The sequence below is a fragment of the Sus scrofa genome, chromosome X, assembly GCF_054392235.1.
Source record: "Sus scrofa isolate SSC_HxYL_T2T_F1_AM1 chromosome X, Sscrofa_HxYL_maternal_Yorkshire_Landrace_v2.0, whole genome shotgun sequence".
In the NCBI taxonomy this organism is placed as follows: Eukaryota; Metazoa; Chordata; class Mammalia; order Artiodactyla; family Suidae; genus Sus; species Sus scrofa.
Genome location: NC_139401.1, coordinates 16,008,803 through 16,026,520, shown reverse-complemented (window position 1 = coordinate 16,026,520; position 17,718 = coordinate 16,008,803). Strand labels below are relative to the sequence as shown.

The 17,718-nt window shown below is 42.9% G+C and overlaps 1 protein-coding gene across 4 annotated transcripts in view; it reads right to left on the bottom strand.

Annotated features, from left to right (window-relative positions):
* The window catches only part of ZRSR2 (zinc finger CCCH-type, RNA binding motif and serine/arginine rich 2), a 28,843-nt gene that overhangs the window by 2,715 nt on the left and 8,410 nt on the right, over positions 1–17,718 (bottom strand). The window contains exons 4-11 of one of the 4 annotated variants that reach the window (XM_085008554.1): positions 16,720–16,828; positions 16,385–16,504; positions 15,526–15,564; positions 13,565–13,659; positions 12,838–12,956; positions 4,543–4,756; positions 1,316–1,371; positions 436–545 (exon numbers count right to left, since the gene is read on the bottom strand). In XM_085008554.1, coding sequence (XP_084864680.1) covers positions 436–545; positions 1,316–1,371; positions 4,543–4,756; positions 12,838–12,956; positions 13,565–13,588 — 523 coding nt within the window. In that variant the 5' untranslated portion in view covers positions 13,589–13,659; positions 15,526–15,564; positions 16,385–16,504; positions 16,720–16,828. Of the gene's footprint in view, positions 1–435; positions 546–1,315; positions 1,372–4,542; positions 4,757–12,837; positions 12,957–13,564; positions 15,565–16,384; positions 16,505–16,719; positions 16,829–17,718 lie in introns of all 4 variants that reach the window. The other 3 variants (XM_085008557.1, XM_085008556.1, XM_001926794.7) reach the window with 3 other exon arrangements.

Below are 17,718 nucleotides of genomic sequence, written 5' to 3'. Positions count from 1 at the left end.
GTATTATAGGTAATGTTTTAGGTGGCAAAGCTGACAGAAGATTCATTAGAGGACAAAGATGGAAAAGGAGAAAAACAACCGGAACGCAGTTCAAGCGAGGAGAGCCAGGGAATGGAAAACAGCTCTGAGCCGGCGACAGAGAAGGTGTCCTGCGGGCCCACGTTCTCGGGCTTCCTGCTGAGCCCGGGACTTCAAGCACCAGTGTGGTCACCGCCACAACGTGACCTCTGTCACCTCATCCATAAAGTGACCCACGAGGCTGATTACAGGTCTACGGTGTATTTTATGTAATCATCTCTGCTCATCTACCCCAGTCGAGGCAAAAGTTAGGCTTCACTCCTTTAAAAGACTGGGTGTCCCCCCCCAACCCCCCGCCATAGGAATATCTGTGTGTGACAGTGGAACAGTGGGGGAAAAACTTAAGTTGAATTTTACCGCAAATGGCCATTTTCCATCGGGTCACTGGGCAGAATTCGCACTGAAGCTGTCGTCCTGCATACCACCGTCCATTAAACAGGGCGAGGGCTGCTTGGCATTCTTCTTCCCTTTAAACCACAAATGAAAGGATGCACTTTAGAGCTACTTTCTAATATGTAGATTCATCCTACTCTTCCTTAACCCACGTATTTGTTTACTGTAGGTCCACCACATTCAGTGCTTTTGAGCTCCCTAGGGAGTCCTCATTACCGCATTCAAGCTCCTGAAGCTCACAATTTATTCAGGAACTCTTTTTCCTACCCTCCCAGAGGTTGTGATGCAAGGAAATCAGCTTGAGTCAAAGCTTCCTGAACCAAAAGACTGGACCATTAAAAATGCAGCAGTGTTTTCCACTGCCAGAGCGTGTGGTTTCTCAGCTCAGATCACTGTCCTTCTTATTACAATGGTTAATTTAACCCGTTAGCTATGGCACGGCACAGACAGCAAGACAGCAGAAATGACACACTAACTGCTCCCTTAACAGGCCGAATGCACTGAAATTATATGAGGTTTCAACTTCTGGCTCTTTCTCGATTTATAGTTTTCTGTTCTCTATTCTAGTTATCCCTTTTCAGCTTGTGTTTTAATTATTAAAATTATATAAGTAAAAAAAATAGCTATTGCAAAAGATGAAAAACTCTGTAAGTATACAAAGAATGAAATACAAACGTATTATTTTCAAATCCCTTCTATATTTCTAGATCAGCTCTTAACATACATTTCTAAAAATACCATGCATATGAAAGTTATGCATTCGTGAAAAAAACCCCAGCTGTCAACATAAAGATGATACCATCCTGTGATAAAACATGAAGATGCTTATGTTCAGAATACTTACGACTGATACTGAACATACACATTGCCCCTCAGATGAGGTTCCAGGTTGCAGCTGACCTAAGGAGCAATGAAGAATTCCATCATTAAAACAAAACAAAACAGGGAGTTCCTGCAGTGGGTTAAGGATCAAGCACTGCTGCAGCTTTGGCGCAGGATGCAGCTGTGGCTCAGATTTGATCCCTGCCTGGATAAGGAACTTCCACAAGCCATGGGTGTGGCAAAAAAAAAAAAAAAAAAAAAAGAAAGAAAGAAAAGAAAGAAAAGAAAAGAAAAAAGAAAAAATACAGACTACAAATCAGCCCATACATACACCACCCAGATTTAAGACTCACATTTCCCATTTTTGAATGAGAATATTTAAATACGTAAAACATGAAAGACACAGCTGAAGCCCTTCCATGATATTCTTCTTCCTACTCTCTCACATAGGTGAGCACTATTCTGACGTTGGGCGTATCCCCCCCCTTCTAAATACCCACACACACACTCCTATCTACATAGACACAAATATGCATAGCCATACATACACACAGATATACATATACACATATATCATATGTGTGCCATAAAAAAATATATATAATATACAGACATACAAAAAATTACATGTCTATTATGCATATATGGGTATATACTTATTTATGTATACATATGCAAAGAAGCATGTACACATTGATAAATAATGTACAGTATGGCTTTGTACATTTTAAAATTTTATATAATAAAATTATTATAAATTTATTGTTAGATAATAATATTTATCCCACATCCTTTTTTTTAAGATGTAATCATGTAAACTTAATGACTCATTTTAAACTGCTGTATACTGGATATATCAGATTATCAGATTTATTTATCCACTCCGCTAAGGAGGAATATCCAAGGTGCTTCCAATTTTTCATCAATAAACAGTACTGCAGTCAGCATGCCCGAATGGTAGGACTTCGTCTAGCCTGCATGACCGGAAGTAGGATGCCGATTTATAGGCTACACGTACCTTTAACCTTACTAGATTATCGACAAACTGCTCTCTAACGTGGTTTTATTAATTTACACAACTCGCCCACTCTTGGTATTAGAATGCATACTTTTTTAACTGATGGGTATGAATAACATCTCATTCGAATATGCACTGTCCCATTACTAGTGAGGTTGAATATCTGATCATTTGCCTTCGACAATGACAAACCTGATTTGGTTTTATGTCATGGTATAAAAAGGTCCTCAAATTTTCATACTAATACTTAGCTTTCATTTTCAAAATAAATCTATACTTTTACAATTTTGTTCCAGAGTATTTTTATTAGAGCATCCCACGAGAGGCAGGAGCCATACCGACTGACAGTTTATAACACCATTCTTAGAGGGAAGACTGAAAGGCCTCAGGAGGCCAATCAGCCACACCAAGGACTTTAGAGGTCATTTAAGCCAACAGTTCCTAAGACCTGTTATTAATTTTCTATGGTGAATTTGATATTTTGGAAATTTTTCTACTGAAAATTTATTAAACAGCTTTCCATTTATAACTGCCAATGTGATTAGCTGAACTTGGCTGACAGAATCCTCAACAAAAGGAAGCAAAACACCCCGTGGTTAGCAAGTGCGGCCGGTTGCACTCGCAACAATGGGGTGATTTCCACTGAGCAGTCTGAGGTTTTGAAAGCAGCTCCACCTCTAATTTCCCAGAAGCAGTATGATGTAGGGACCCCACAAGAACACTGATGGAGTACTTTCGGGATGAGGACAAGGTACGAAGAGGTACAGTGCCGTGTTCAAGAGCCCAGGACTAGCCAGCACACCAACTCCTCAGCAGTGCTTCTCATGGGCACCCAGATGCGTGTGGCTGGGCACTTCCGCTTGAGTGTTTATTGGCTGCAGCGAGAAACAGTATGAAGACAGGAAAGTGCACGCAACAGAAACAAAAGGTAAAGGGAAAAGAGCAACTGCCAAAGAATTTTTTAAAATCTTGAAATCAGTAGAAAGGATGGCCTTGAATCTCAAGAGTGCTGCTGGTTAGCAGTTGCTCTGTTCCTTGGCTGTTCCAATTCCCACTGTCATGTCCAACTAACAGCAAAAAAACAAACAAACAAACAAACAAAAAAAAACTTCAGAGCTTTATTCCTATCTTTCCCAAATTATGGGCCATTTCCCCCATCCCAACATAATGAAATCATTCAGGTTCAGATCGGATCAAATTGCAGACAGCAGAAGGCTTCCCTGTGTCAGGATTCAAGCCCGGGAGCAAGTCATTACAGCTGACTTGACTCTTGCTTTAAAGAATGTTAAAAAATAACTCTGTGTCATCTGAATGCCTTTTACCCCCAATGCTGCATCCCAAACTATTAAGAGAAGACAACATTAAAGGGGGGGGGGGCAGGGGGAGGCGGAGATCCCGTCGTGTCACAGCGAAAACAAACCTGACTAGGAACCGTGAGGTTGCGGGTTCAATCCCTGGCCTCACTCAGTGGGTTAAGGATCCCGCGTTGGCCCGAGCTGTGGTGTAGGTTGCAGATGCGGCTCAGATCTGGCGTTGCTGTGGCCGTGGCGTCGGCCGGTGGCTACAGCTCCGATTAGACCCCTAGCCTGGGAACCTCCATATGCCGCAGGTGCGGTCCTAAAAAGACCAAAAAAGGGTGGGGGGGGGGCATCACGATTTACGTTCTTGGGTAGCCCAGAAGGAAGGACATGCACCTTGGGTGGAAGTTGCAAGCAGGCACGGTCAACACAATACAGCAAGGACAAATCAACAATCTCGGTGTGTGGAGTTAAGTTGGGGAATGTTCCACTGCGCAGGCCGGGCTCAGGGGAGACCGACCGTGGCGGGGAGGGAGGCAGCGCGTTCCTCATGGCGCCAGCCTCTGAGTGAACGCTGGGACAGCTATCGGCAGAGGACCTTATGCACAAAATGTGGCAGCTGGAAAAAAAGAGTTGGACCATAAAGGTACGGAATGGCTGAAAAGATCCTTTCCCCTGAGAACCCAGGAACCGGCATGCTGGGACCCGGTCATGATTTCATGTGCTACCTCCACCTTCTGGGCAACGAGGAGGGTGGAGAGGGAGAGAAACGGGAGTAAACCTTCCTTCCAACAGTGGGGGGCGCCGCACCATCACGCTCCGCCCCACCCAGGCCCAGGGCCTGTGCCCCAACTTTCTCAACGCCCCTCCCACCCCCGCGCTTCAGGGAGAAGTGAACCCGTCCGCTCCGCCACGCGCACTGCGCATGCCCACCTTGAACTGGACCACTTTGCCCACGTTCTTGAACTCCGGGAGCACGTCGTCGTAGAAGTCCAGGAACTGCTGGTAGGTTTCCTCCTCGCTGTACTCCAGGCTTGCGTCGGGGTCGTAGTCGTCCCTTCTGCACTGCTCCATTCCAAATGTCGTAAACATGCTTTTAATAAGAAGGGTGGGACTTGATGCCGGGAAATTGTGCTTACGTGAACACCTGCGTATGAAGGAAAAACTTGAGTGGTCCAGTGGCGGAAAATCGCACGTAAAAAGCTGGCTTTACACTCTGAGATGAAAAGGCTCAAGAAATACAGCTGTTTTGACAGAAGTGCCAGATGACAAGCCACATTCAGACTTTAAATTTCAACACTCAACAACACTGTTCTCAGGCTGACCAATTTATTGGATCTCATTAAAATGTAAAGCTGAGAATTACTTCCAAGCTCAGATGCCATTCGGCTGTCTTTTACTGAGGTTCAGGAGGCCTTTCACATGTGGCAGCACAGGGAAAGAGGAAGCTCATGGGCGTGACATACCCCGATGCCAGGCCCACAGACATCATGGCGGGGGAGGGGGTGGGGGCGCTCAGGAGAAGGTGACAACAGTGCTACCCTGGTTCCATACAACTGCCAACTAACCCAGCACTTAGAGAACAGGGTATTGTGAGAGTCTCAGCTAAATGGAGAGCATTCCAGAGTGTTCATGGCATTTTTATATTTTTTCCTCTGATCCTGCCAACTTGCCAGGACAGCTAAGACTAGTATTTAATTCACTTTGAAAGAAGGGAAGTGAAGCTTAGAGAAGCATAGGTACCCACGTCACATGGCTGGGGAGAGAAGATTCCAGAGCTAAGCCATAGTCTACTGCCTGTTGGTTATATGATGTGCTAAATGTCGAGTTGGGTTTTAATGAAGGTTAACTATTGTGAAGAGGAATTTTCTTTTCTTTTCTTTTCTTTTTTTTTGTCTTTTTGCCATTTCTTGGGCCGCTCCCGCAGCATATGGAGGTTCCCAGGCTAGGGGTCCAATCGGAGCTGTAGCCACCGGCCTACGCCAGAGCCACAGCAACGCCGGATCCGAGCCGCATCTGCGACCTACACCACAGCTCATGGCAACGCCGGAACCTTGACCCACTGAGCAAGGGCAGGGACCGAACCCACAACCTCATGGTTCCTAGTCGGATTCGTTAACCGCTGCGCCACTGACGGGAACTCCGGAATTTTCTCTTTTTTAAAAAAAAATGTTTTAATTATAGTTCGTTTACAACGTTCTGTCAATTTCTGCTGTACAGCAAAGTGACCCAGTCACACATACATATATATACATTCTTTTTCTCACATTATCCTCCATCATGTTCCATCACAAGTGACTAGATATAGTTCCCTGTGCTATACAGCAGGAATAATTTTCTTTTTGTAGTTTAAATGAGACCAGGTTGTAAGTGAATAATTTTTTAAAAAATCTTTTATATGAGTTTAATTCCTTATTACTTCCTTATAAAATAAAATAGAGAAAAATAGATTTCACAATTCCAAATCACCACAATCTTCCTGATTAGATTTTTAATTTAAGTGGTGGAATTCCCATTGTAGCTCAGCGGAAACAAATCTGACTAGCATCCATGATGATGCAGGTTTGATTCCTGGCCTTGCTCAGCGGGTTAAGGATCCGGCGTTGCTGTGAGCTGTGGTGTAGGTTGCAGACGTGATTCGGATCTGGTGTTGCTGTGGCTGTGGTGTAGGTTGCAGACGTGATTCGGATCTGGTGTTGCTGTGGCTGTGGTGTAGGCCAGTGGCTATAGCTCTGATTCAACCCGTAGCCTGGGAACCTCCACATGCCGAGGGTGCAGCCCTAAAAGACAAAATAAAATAAAATTAATTTTTTAAAAAGGGGCTAAAACAAAATTTTTAGGAAAAAAATCCCCGGAGCTTTGGAAGAAAAAAGTTGAAAAACAAGATCAGTGTTAGAAAAAACAATGGCCCTGAAAGGAGTAAATGTTCAACTTATGGTCACTTTCCATTGTCGGTAACACACAGCTGTAGGCCTAGTGAGATAATGCACAAAGAATGCCTTGAACACACAGCGCCCAGCTCAGAAATGTGCAGTGTTCATGAATGTGAAATTTTCTATTTTTCAAAGGACCCTCCCCCGTTATTCAGTCAGAGACCTTGTAATGAGATCCACCTTCTCAAGAACAGGTACTCGCAGAAAAAAGAACGAGCATTCAACGCAGCTGGCAGTGTTAGCAGTGGACCAGAATTTTATGAGTATGAAGCACATATAGAATTAAATGAGAGGAGTTCCCATCATGGCACAGCAGAAATGAATCTGACTAGGAACCGTGAGGCTGTGGGTTCGATCCCTGGCCTCACTCAATGGGTTAAGGATCTGGCTGTGGTGTAGGTCTCGACACAGCTCAGATCCTGCATTGCTGTGGCTGTGGCAAAGGCCGGCAGCTGTAGCTCTGATTAGACCCCTAGCCTGGGAACCTCCATATGCTGCAGATGTGGCCCTAAAAGCAAAAGAAAAAAGAAAAAAAAAGAAGAATTAAATGAGAAACCAATCTAACAAGGGATTATTATATCTGAATGAACTTGGCTCTGATACCCAGGATGTCAAATGAGCGTTTGTAAGTTCCAGAACAGTGCCAAAATCCCCCCACCCGGAAGATCCTTACTTGGCCTGGGGAACGTCCATATAAACTGAGTGAATTTCAGGCCAGCCCCAATGAAGTCAGCTAAGACGAGAGAGATTTGGGATGACAGTCTAAAGATGTGGTACCAAACCGGTGTGATTCTCAGAATCACCTGGGAAGAACTGAAATTTCTCAGATCCTGCCCCAAACCATCTGTTCAGACCTCACAGAGTGGGGAACCCATGTTTTCAAAGTAACTCCCTACCTGGTCCGAAAGGTGAGCCATGTTTTGAACCCCTCGGGTAGGCCATGCGATTTATCCATTACTCAGATGCTTGAAGCAAGTTAGACTGCTACAGAATCTTATGTAGGGGGACATTGCCTTAGCTGAAAGACAGCCAATAAATGGCATGGGTGTCCAAACGCACCTTTTTCTCTTCTCAGGGGAACATATTCCAGGCACCTACTACCCTTGTTTGTCACTGAATCAAGTTACATGCAAACGTCAGGCTGTGATTATTTATTGAAGGTCTTTGTGAGAAATCATCTTGAAAAATTCCATATGTAACTGTCAGGCAAACAAAAAGGTACTGTCCACCTTCCTACTCAGTGTTTTTATACAGTATTCCATCAGAAAAACATTAAGAATCCGACGCCTAGAAACTCTTTGCCTTTCCAGAGATAGCACTCATTCTTCCTTTTTGGCAAGAACTGCATGGCTCGCTTCTGCCTGGGATGTAAAACCTCCAAAGCCAAATGAATCTGCATTCACAATAACTTCCTTTCCTCTCCTTTCCCTGCTTTCAATTTCTTTCATTTTATTTTTTATTTTTTTGTCTTTTTGCCATTTCTTGGGCCGCTCCCGCGGCATATGGAGGTTCCCAGACCAGGGGTCAAATTGGAGCTGTAGCCACCGGCCTACGCCAGAGCCACAGCAACGCGGAATCCAAGCCACGTCTGCAACCTACACCACAGCTCACGGCAACGCTGGATCCTTAACCCACTGAGCGAGGCCAGGGACCGAACCCGCCACCTCATGGTTCTTAGTCGGATTCGTTAACCACTGCACCACGACAGGAACTCCAATTTCTTTCATTTTATTAAACTTAGTGCAGTAGATGGTGAGCCTTCTTTAAGTCAATTCTGGAAACGAGAGGTATCAATAACTTCTGATCAATAAATGTTACTTTTCATTAGTGATTATGTTCTTTTAGGACAAAAACACCTGAACACCCCTCAAGGCTGTGACTCCAAGAAATGTCAACTCCAGAAGGGTTCCAGAATTGAACTGTGTACTAATTACAAAAACAAAACACCTGAAGAAGTGCTTAGCTCATGCACATGTTTCATGAAGTGACAGACTGACAGAAAAGAACGGCTGTGTGATCTGGAGCAAGTCACTGGGGCTCTCTGTAAGAGGGGAGCAGTGTCTTTGTTTGGAGGGATGGTGCTGAAGTTTGTAACTGCTAGTTTCATGGAATCTTATTTCACAATTCATCACTTGCACAATGAAAATACCCGAATGGCTCTCATACTTTGTTTGGATAGTTGCGATGGTGAAATGTCACACGCCTCTGAACACGTTAAGAATGTTCACATGCTAAGCTGACCACTGTCAATATTTCCTTGCAGCAGCTCTGACGGGTGCATTTTGAGAGCCTGACAGTCCATTCTCGCACGTTGTCACAAACAAGTGCTGCCACCTGGCTTCCTGAAACCATTTAGGACATCTCCCCTTCTCTCACTGAGGCCCAACAGAAGAGGCACTCAGAAGCAGATGACCACAAGTCTCAACGGTTAAGGGGATGTGAGCGATAGATCACAAGTGAGGAATCCTGCAGCCAGGAAACCTGAAATGCAATTTGGTTCAAACCCCCGACCCCATGCAAATGTGAACTCATACTGAGTCTCGGCTGTCTTTCAAAGGTAACCCACTGTCTGTTTTTCCTTTGGTGGAGGATGTTTTACACCAGTTATTACTATTTGTTGAGGAAATTAAACATACAGTTGGGAAACACGTCTAAGAATAGGAAGGGGATAAAGTATCTCTCCTCTGTAGTTCTCAGCTCCCCGGGAGAGGCTTTCACTACTGACCAGAGCCTGTGAATCCTTTCATAGATATTCTGGGTGTATACAATCCTAGCTATAAAATATAAAAGGAGTGACAAATCCTACATGAGTGGCTCTCAATCCTGGGGCACATTAGAAACACCTGAGAACAGTGTAAAAATCAGGCTGCTCAAGTCTCAGAAACTCTGATTTACTCAATTTGAGGTAGGGTGTAATTGTATTCAAGCTATCTAGACAATTCCAGTGCGCATCCAAGGTCAAGAACAACTGCTCTCAAAAAATGTAAAATGGGAGATCCTTTGTGCCCCAGTAGGTTAAGGATCTGGCACTGTCATCGTCATGGCTTAGGTCACTACTGCGGTGTGGGTTCAATCCCTGAACCAGGAACTGCATGCTAAGGGCGTGGCCAAAACAAAAAGTAAAAAGATGTAAGGGCTTAAATTAAAAAAGAAAAAAGAGACCAAGGAGGTGAAAGACTTATATGCTAAGAACTATAAAACATTAGTCAAGGAAATTAAAGAGGATTCAAAGAAATGGAAAGATATTCCACACCCCTGGGTTGGAAAAATTAATATTGTAAAAATGGCCATATTACCCAAAGCAATGTACAGATTCAATGCAATCCCTATTAAATTACCCATGACATTTTTCACAGAACTACAACAAACAATTCAAAGGTTTATGTGGAACCATAAAAGACCCAGAATTGCCAAAGCAATCCTGAGGAACAAAAACCAAGCAGGAGGCAAAACTCTCCCAGAATTCAGACAATGTTATAAAGCTACAGTCATCAAGACAGTGTAGTACTGGTACCAAAACAGACATACAGACCAATGGAACAGAATAGAGAACTCAGAAGTAAACCCAGACACCTCCAGTCAATTAATCTTCAACAAAGGAGGCAACAACATAAAATGGGGAAAAGACAGTCTTTTCAGCAAATGATGCTGGGGAAACTGGACAGCGGCACGTAAATCAATGAAACTGGAACACACCCTCCCGCCATGCACAAAAATAAACTCAAAATGGCTTAAAGACTCAAACCTAAGACCAGACACCATCAAACTCCTAGAAGAGAACATAGGCAAAACATTCTGTGATGTCAACCTTATGAATGTTTTCTCGGGTCAGACTCCCAAGGCAACAGAAATAAGAGCAAAAAGAAACCAATGGGACCTAATCAAACTGACAAGCTTTTGCACAGCAAAGGAAACCACAAAAAAAAAAAAAAAAAAAAAAGACAACCTATGGAATAGGAGAAAATAGTTTCAAATGATGCAACTGACAAGGGCTTAATGTCTAAAATATACAAACAACTTATACAACTCAACAGCAAAAAAGCCAACAACCCAACGGAAAAATGGGCAAAAGACCTGTACAGACATTTCTCCAAAGAAGCTATACAGACAGCCAACAAGCACATGAAAAAAATGCTCAACAGCACTGATTTTTAGAGACATGCAAATCAAAACTAGTATGAGATACCATCTCACACCAGTCAGAATGGCCATCATTAATAAGTCCACCAGTAACAAATGCTGGAGAGGGTGTGGAGAAAAGGGAACCCTCCTACGCAGTTAGTGGGAATGGAAATTGGTACAACCACTACGGAAAACAGGATGGCGGTTCCTCAGAAAACTAAATATAGAACTACCTTATGACCCAGCAATCCCACTCTTGGGCGTATATCCAGACAATACTTACCTTGAAAAAGACACATGCACCTGTATGTTCATTGCAGTACTATTCACAAGAGCCAAGACATGGAAACAACCTAAATGTCCATCGCCAGATGAATGGATGTTAAGAAGATGTGGCATATATACACAATGGGATACTACTCAGCCATAAAAAAGGACAAAATAATGCCATTTGCAGCAACATGGATGGAACTAGAGACTCTCATACAAAGTGAAGCAAGTCAGAAAGAGAAAGAAAAATACCATATGATATGACATATCTGGAATCTAATATATGACACAAATGAACCTTTCCACAGAAAAGTAACTCATGGACTTGGAGAACAGACTTGTGGTTGCCAAGGGGGTGGGGGAGGGAGTGGGATGGACTGGGAATCTGAGGTTCATAGATGCAAACTATTGCCTTTGGAATGGATAAGTAATGAGATCCTGCTGTATAGCACTGGGAACTGTATCTAGTCACTTATGATGGAGCGTGATGGAGGATAATGTGAGAAAAAGAATGTACATATATATGTGACTGGGTCACTTTGCAGTAGAATACTGACAGAACACTGTAAACCAACTATAATGGAAAAAATAAAATCATTTAAAAATTTTTTTAAAAAGAAAAAAAGAAAAAGCTAAAGAAGGTTCATATTTTCAAAGAAGAAAATAAAATAGCCTGGATAATTTTATGAATAAACTAAGCATGAGCTACAACATACGGTTTCTCATTAAATACATACGAACTTGCCTATTCATATCCCTTTTTATGATGAATAGGATACAAGATATAATTTGACCTTTTTTTCTGCAGAATGAAAAGTAATAGATTTTGCCTCGGATGGATTTATTCACCATTATGAATTATTTATCTACTTTAAGTTGTTTATTCACGTAAACAAGTCAAATTATAAAAATCACCACTGCCTGGCATGTAGTTGGTATTTAAATATTTGCTAAATGAATGAAAACATTAACACTTAGTTTTTATTCATATGAATGTCTCGTTTTAAAATTCTTGATTCAAAAGAGGCAGGGAACAAGAGTGCCTCAGAGAATAAGGGCAACAGTAACAAAATGAAAATATCAGCAAACACTCAGCACTTGCCATGGGCCTGGCATGTTCTACCTGCTTTCCCTGCATTCACTCTTTTCAGCCTCACAACCACCTTAGAAGGGGGATACTATTTTTAATCCCCATTTTACAAATGAAGGAACGAAGACACAGAGGGCTTAAGAAACTCCCCCAGTGACAGCTGCTAAAGCTAGTTTTGGAACCCACCCTCTGACTGAGAATGTGCATTAGAGTTTTCCTCTACATGAGTTCCCTTGTGGCACAGCGGGTTAAGGATCTGGTGTTGTCACTGCAGTGGCTTGGGTCACTGCAGTAGCATGGGTTCAATCCCTGGCCTGGAATTTCTACATGCCTCGCGAGCAGCCAAAAAAAGAAGGGAAAAAAAAAAAGACTTTTCCTCTACTCCCTCAGATCCTGTCTTTCACAGATTTCCCTTTGGACATGCCAGTTATTAAAGCCTCTTTTGTGCCCAGTGCTTGCCATTCAAAAACTAAAGCCAGGCTGCGCCAGTCTTTTGGAAGAGATTCTCTATCCCGGTTGTCCCATGTGGGGCTAATACAGGCACAGGAGGGAAACTAAAGCAAAAAGTCTTCAGACAGCTGTGGAAGGAATGCACAGGCAGCCTCGCCAGAGAAGTGGACAAGCCCACCCAGGGAAGAGGCACAGGGGGAGCAGGAGCCAGTCAGCTGGGGAACGAGATCAGCAGCACGAACGCAGCAGGTGCCTGACTGTGAACATTTCAAACTCACACCCGTGCCACTCCCCCAGGGAGAACTCACAAACCTCACCATGCTGAGTCACTCAACTCGGACGTGAGAAAGCAAAATCGGTTACCTATCTCCGAATCTGCAAGCTCCCGTTTTACTGTAGAATGGACAGTTAGCTCGATCTTTCTCCATTATTCTTAATTCCGTGGGTGGTTCTGGGTTTTGCCATGTGGCACCGTTTTCCAACTGTTGAAAATAACCATGACTTTACTTGGTGTAAAAATTCACGGAGAGGTAAATGTTCAACAGGTATCGAATATTTTGGTCAAAAATAAACAGACTCATGTAAGAATATACACGCTTCAGCTGTATCACACAATCGAGACTCGACAAACAACTGCTGTGAGATGTGAGTTGCGCATCTCTCCCGGCTCCCAGTCACGGCCCATCACCGGGCATCACTATAGCTACCAGGAGCAGTCACGAGATCTCCCTCCTGTCCACCCACTCTGAAAAGGACCAAAGGAGTTATTAGGACTAACCCCACCCACCCCTTGAGCACAATCTAAGGTACTCTGAATCCAGTTAAGCCATCCACCTGCGGGGGGAGTGTGTGATGTTGCTCACACACACTTTAGGGACTACAAGTCCAGTCCACAGGGGTGGTTTTTGCTGTTGTTCGTCCATTAACGTCTGTTGTTGCCACTATACACACAAATCACAGAGCCACAGAGATAATTCCCGCATTCAGACACAATTTAATAGCTTACCACCAAATTTACATTACTGGAAGTATTGTTTTTAAAGAAACGTTCGTTGGTTTCAAATTCTTAATGGAAGGTTTTGAAAAATACCTCATTTTCAGCCTGCTCCAGCATCTTCTGCACAGCTTCCTACAAATGGTGCAAACATAGGACTAATGAAAACCTCGAAGTCAGGTAAGTCACATCTGGTTTCGCTGGTTAAGAATCTCATGTGTAACAGTTTTTTAAAACCCATGCACAAAGGCTTCAGGGTCTAATTTGCTTTCTATAGCACAGATCTTCTGAAAAGCGTTCAAAAGACATACAGCTGAGAAGCTTTAGTCAACAAGGACACTTGACAGCTCACATTGCAAAATGTAATCTTCTAACATTCAATAAGAGTAGCAGTTAGTAGATTTAAATGTGTATTCCACATTCTAGTTTTTAAGATGAGGTATTAGTGAATAGCATAAAAGACGATGCTAGCTGAAACATCACAAACACGTAACAGATGCTACACGATGACATGAACAGAAGCAACTGGGATTGATGAAAAACTTCAAACTTTCCGATAAGGCAAAGTCAGTTCTGCAATTATGCTGGGAAAGTTTGACCTTCTTGGCATTTAAATAAGTTTTCAATTATGCTCCACAGACTTCTCTTCCCCAGCTCCTTAAAGCATCACATAAAAGCCTGATTTCTCTGGCTGCTTATTTGAGTAACTCCACCTGATCACACAGGGTCCTCCGCAACTTAACTGCTCAAAGTGGAACTCTGCTCTCCCCTGCCCCGAGCCACCTAGATGCTCCATCTCAGTAAATGGTACTGCCTTCTGCTCACTTGCTCAAACTAAAAACCTTAAGGTATGGCTAGAATCCCTTTGCCCTTCTTTCTGCTCCCCGTCCATTCAGCCCGCCGGCTAGAGTTCCACAGACTCTGCCGCAAAGCCCGCAGACCTGTGTACTTCTTTGCCTTGGGCAAGGTGGCCATCCAGAGGGCCATCACGTCCTCTCTGCAACAGCAACCTTCTAATCGGTCAGCCTATCTCCACTCTCGCCTCCTCGGTTACCACTCTCTACCCCACCCTCCATTCTTTGTACAAAAATTAGAGTGAGCTGTTAAAGATGCAGATTAGATGAAGTCACCCACCTGCAGAAAATCCCTTTAATGGCCTCCCCTGACACTTCAGGTAAAATCGAAATGCCTCCATCCGCCCCCGCGCTGGCCCAGGAGGCCTTACAGGATCTGACCCTGCTGCCCTCCCGACCTCCTCCCCACCCCTGCCGCTCTCGCCTTTGGTCTCTAGGCATCAGGGACCCTGACCTCCTTCCAGCTCCATGCTCAGGCCTCCTCCCTCTGCCCAGAGCCCTTCCCCCTGAGATGTCAGCTCACACATGCTTCTCCTTGGAGAAGTCTTCCCTGAGGGCAGCTGAAAGAAGTACCTTCCTCCCCATCCCTCTGTCATGTGACCTTCTGCTTTATGTCTTTATACCACATAACATGACCTTAGAGCACTTAAAATGATCTTCTTTGCTTGCCTATCATCTAGCTCCCCTTATCTAGAAACCAAACTCAGTGAGTGCAGATCTTTTTTTCTGTCCTATCTCTGACCACCAGAGAATTATCTAGCTCAGAGAAGAAACACAGAAGGCATATTCCTTGATATTATATGCTTAGACTCGACTTCATTTTACCCGCTTCTCCTTCATGTCTCCCCAGGCTCTCTTTGAAACAAAAGTCTTAACTTTTATCTGGTGCCAGAAAGACCTCAGTTGAAGAACATTCCACTGTTAAAGTGGGAGTTTATTACTGTCTAAAAAAAAAAAATAATAAGCTCCAAATAATTTTCCTGCCCCCTGAAAACCTAGCATCATCTTGCCTCATCTGGAATGCAGTACTCAAGTAAGTGCATTTAAAATCTGGCTGGAATTAAGTGATGGCCTGAGACACAAAAAACAAAGGTTGCTTCTACCCCAGCATGACTAGGATGTAAACAAATGCATTTTTCCCCATGATCAGGTGATTACCCAGTTTTATGCTATGCAAACATAGCAATATCACAGAAAAGATACATCCTGATGAATCAGTCAAGGAAAGATGAGCTGTGATATCTTTGGAATAAATACACTGTTAAGGAACAGCAGCAAAATAGACCAAAGCAATTTTTTAAAAGAATCCTGGAAGATACAGAAGACATATACATATACCATATAGATTCTTTTTTCGGTGAGCAACTATGTGTTAGCTACAAGTGCCTTTAGAGCCCAAGTTAGAAAGGAAGTCAAGATTTAATAGCAAAAAAAATAGTTCCTAATTCCTCAATATTTGAGTTTCTGATTTCTTTCAATTAGTTCTTGATGACATGTCAAAAGCAGTGAAATCTCTTATGAACCAATTAAAGGTGGAGACTATACAAAATAGTATTCTCTAGGTTTAAGTCAACCCATACATAACAAAACTTCAGAAAAACACCATTTGCTCTAGAGTGGTACGCAGTATAAAGCAGGGGCCAGCTGCCTTTTTTTTTTTTTTTTATTAAATAAAACATTAAGGTTTGAGTGGAACATGGCCACAACCATTCATTTATGTATTACCTATGGCTGCTTTCATGGGACATGGGCCGAGTTGGATGTTTTCAACAGAGACCGTACAGACCATTAAAGCCTCAAATATTTCCTCTCCGGCCCCTTACAGAAAAAGCTGGCCAATCCCTGGTATAAAGAGTAAGGTAAGTGGAGTTGAAGAAAAACCTTAATTTAAGGCATCTGCCATAGCACACACCCAAAGAAGAACATCATAAGGAAATGCTAGTGTATATACAAACTAAAAACATGATTCTTTCTAAAGAAAAAAGCAAAGCCCAATCCCTGCTGTGTCTATAGCTTATTCTTCAACCCCATCACCCGCCACATCCGCTCACTAAGAGGATACGCAGTGCGTTTATCCTCCTGTGACAGGAATCACCTCTCTTTCTTTCTTCTCCTGTAGCTTCTGCTGTTCCTCTTCTCTCTCTTTTCTCTGCTGTTCTTCCCATTCTTCCTTTAACTTTCTCTTTGCAGAGGAAAAAAAAAGGATAATTTTTTTCAGACTCGCTTTAAAGCAGTTAACATATGGGGCAAATAAATGAAAAACTTTAACACTGGCAAAACGGATAATACCTGTTTTTCAAAGTTCAGGGTAGTCATGACTCTTAATGTCATGATTCTCTTAAAGAGAGTCATTTTGGTTAACTAATTAGTTAACTACGTGTCTGATTAATACCATACCTCTTGTTCTTCCTGCCGTTTTCTAGCTGCCTCTTCCTTTTCTTTCTTTATTCTGAATTCTTCCTGTGCCTTCTGCTCCCGCAGCAACCATTCCTCATGTAATTTTTGCCTATTGATGTAATGATGTAATCAAATAAAAAGAATGGGCACTAATCTACAAATACAGACACACACAGATATGAGAGCAAGATGACATTTTGGGGATGATTCAAGTGTCATGAAAGATATTTTCTAGAAAGTAGTTAAGTGAGGGTAAGAAGACCAAAAGATACACGTAGTGATCTTGGAAAGGCACTACATCTTAGCAACTATCCCCCAGAGGGAAACAGTGTAAAATCACTACTTGGACATTTCCTATCTGCAATATCTTTACGCAAATCGATGACACTCCAGCTTTTCCTCTAGGTTGACAACAGTGATGTTTAGGTCCCAATACTGTGAGTAATAAGTTTCAAAACAACATCCAGCATTTCACATTTAGAAAGTATTACCCTTCCTGTTCTGTGTATTTTGAAAGTGCCAATCACAGGATTGCAGCACCAAGAAAACCTGGCATCTCCTGCCATAAACTCATGAACTGCTACTCTTTACAGCTGAGAGACTCCTGTGGTTTGCCCTGAGCACCTAGACTGCTGAGAGAAGGCAAACTAATCATGATTGTGTCTTTAAAATAACGCAAGCTGCAGGCTTTAAGAAAAGATGACAAGGAGTTATAAAAACAAATTAGTGTCTAGTTTATTTTTAAAAGTGACCAGTTATAAACAGCAATCTTAAAATGGTGTCACAAGTTTCCAACTTAAAGATGGGTTATATTTCAAAAGTCTACTAACCAATCGGGTTTTTTTAATTTTTTTTAGGGCTGCACCCATGGCATATGGAGGTTCCCAGGCTAGGGGTCGAATCGGAGCTGTAGCTGCTGGCCTACACCACAGCCACAGCCACAGCAGATCCGAGCTGCGTCCGCCACCTACACCACAGCTCATGGCGACACTGGATCCT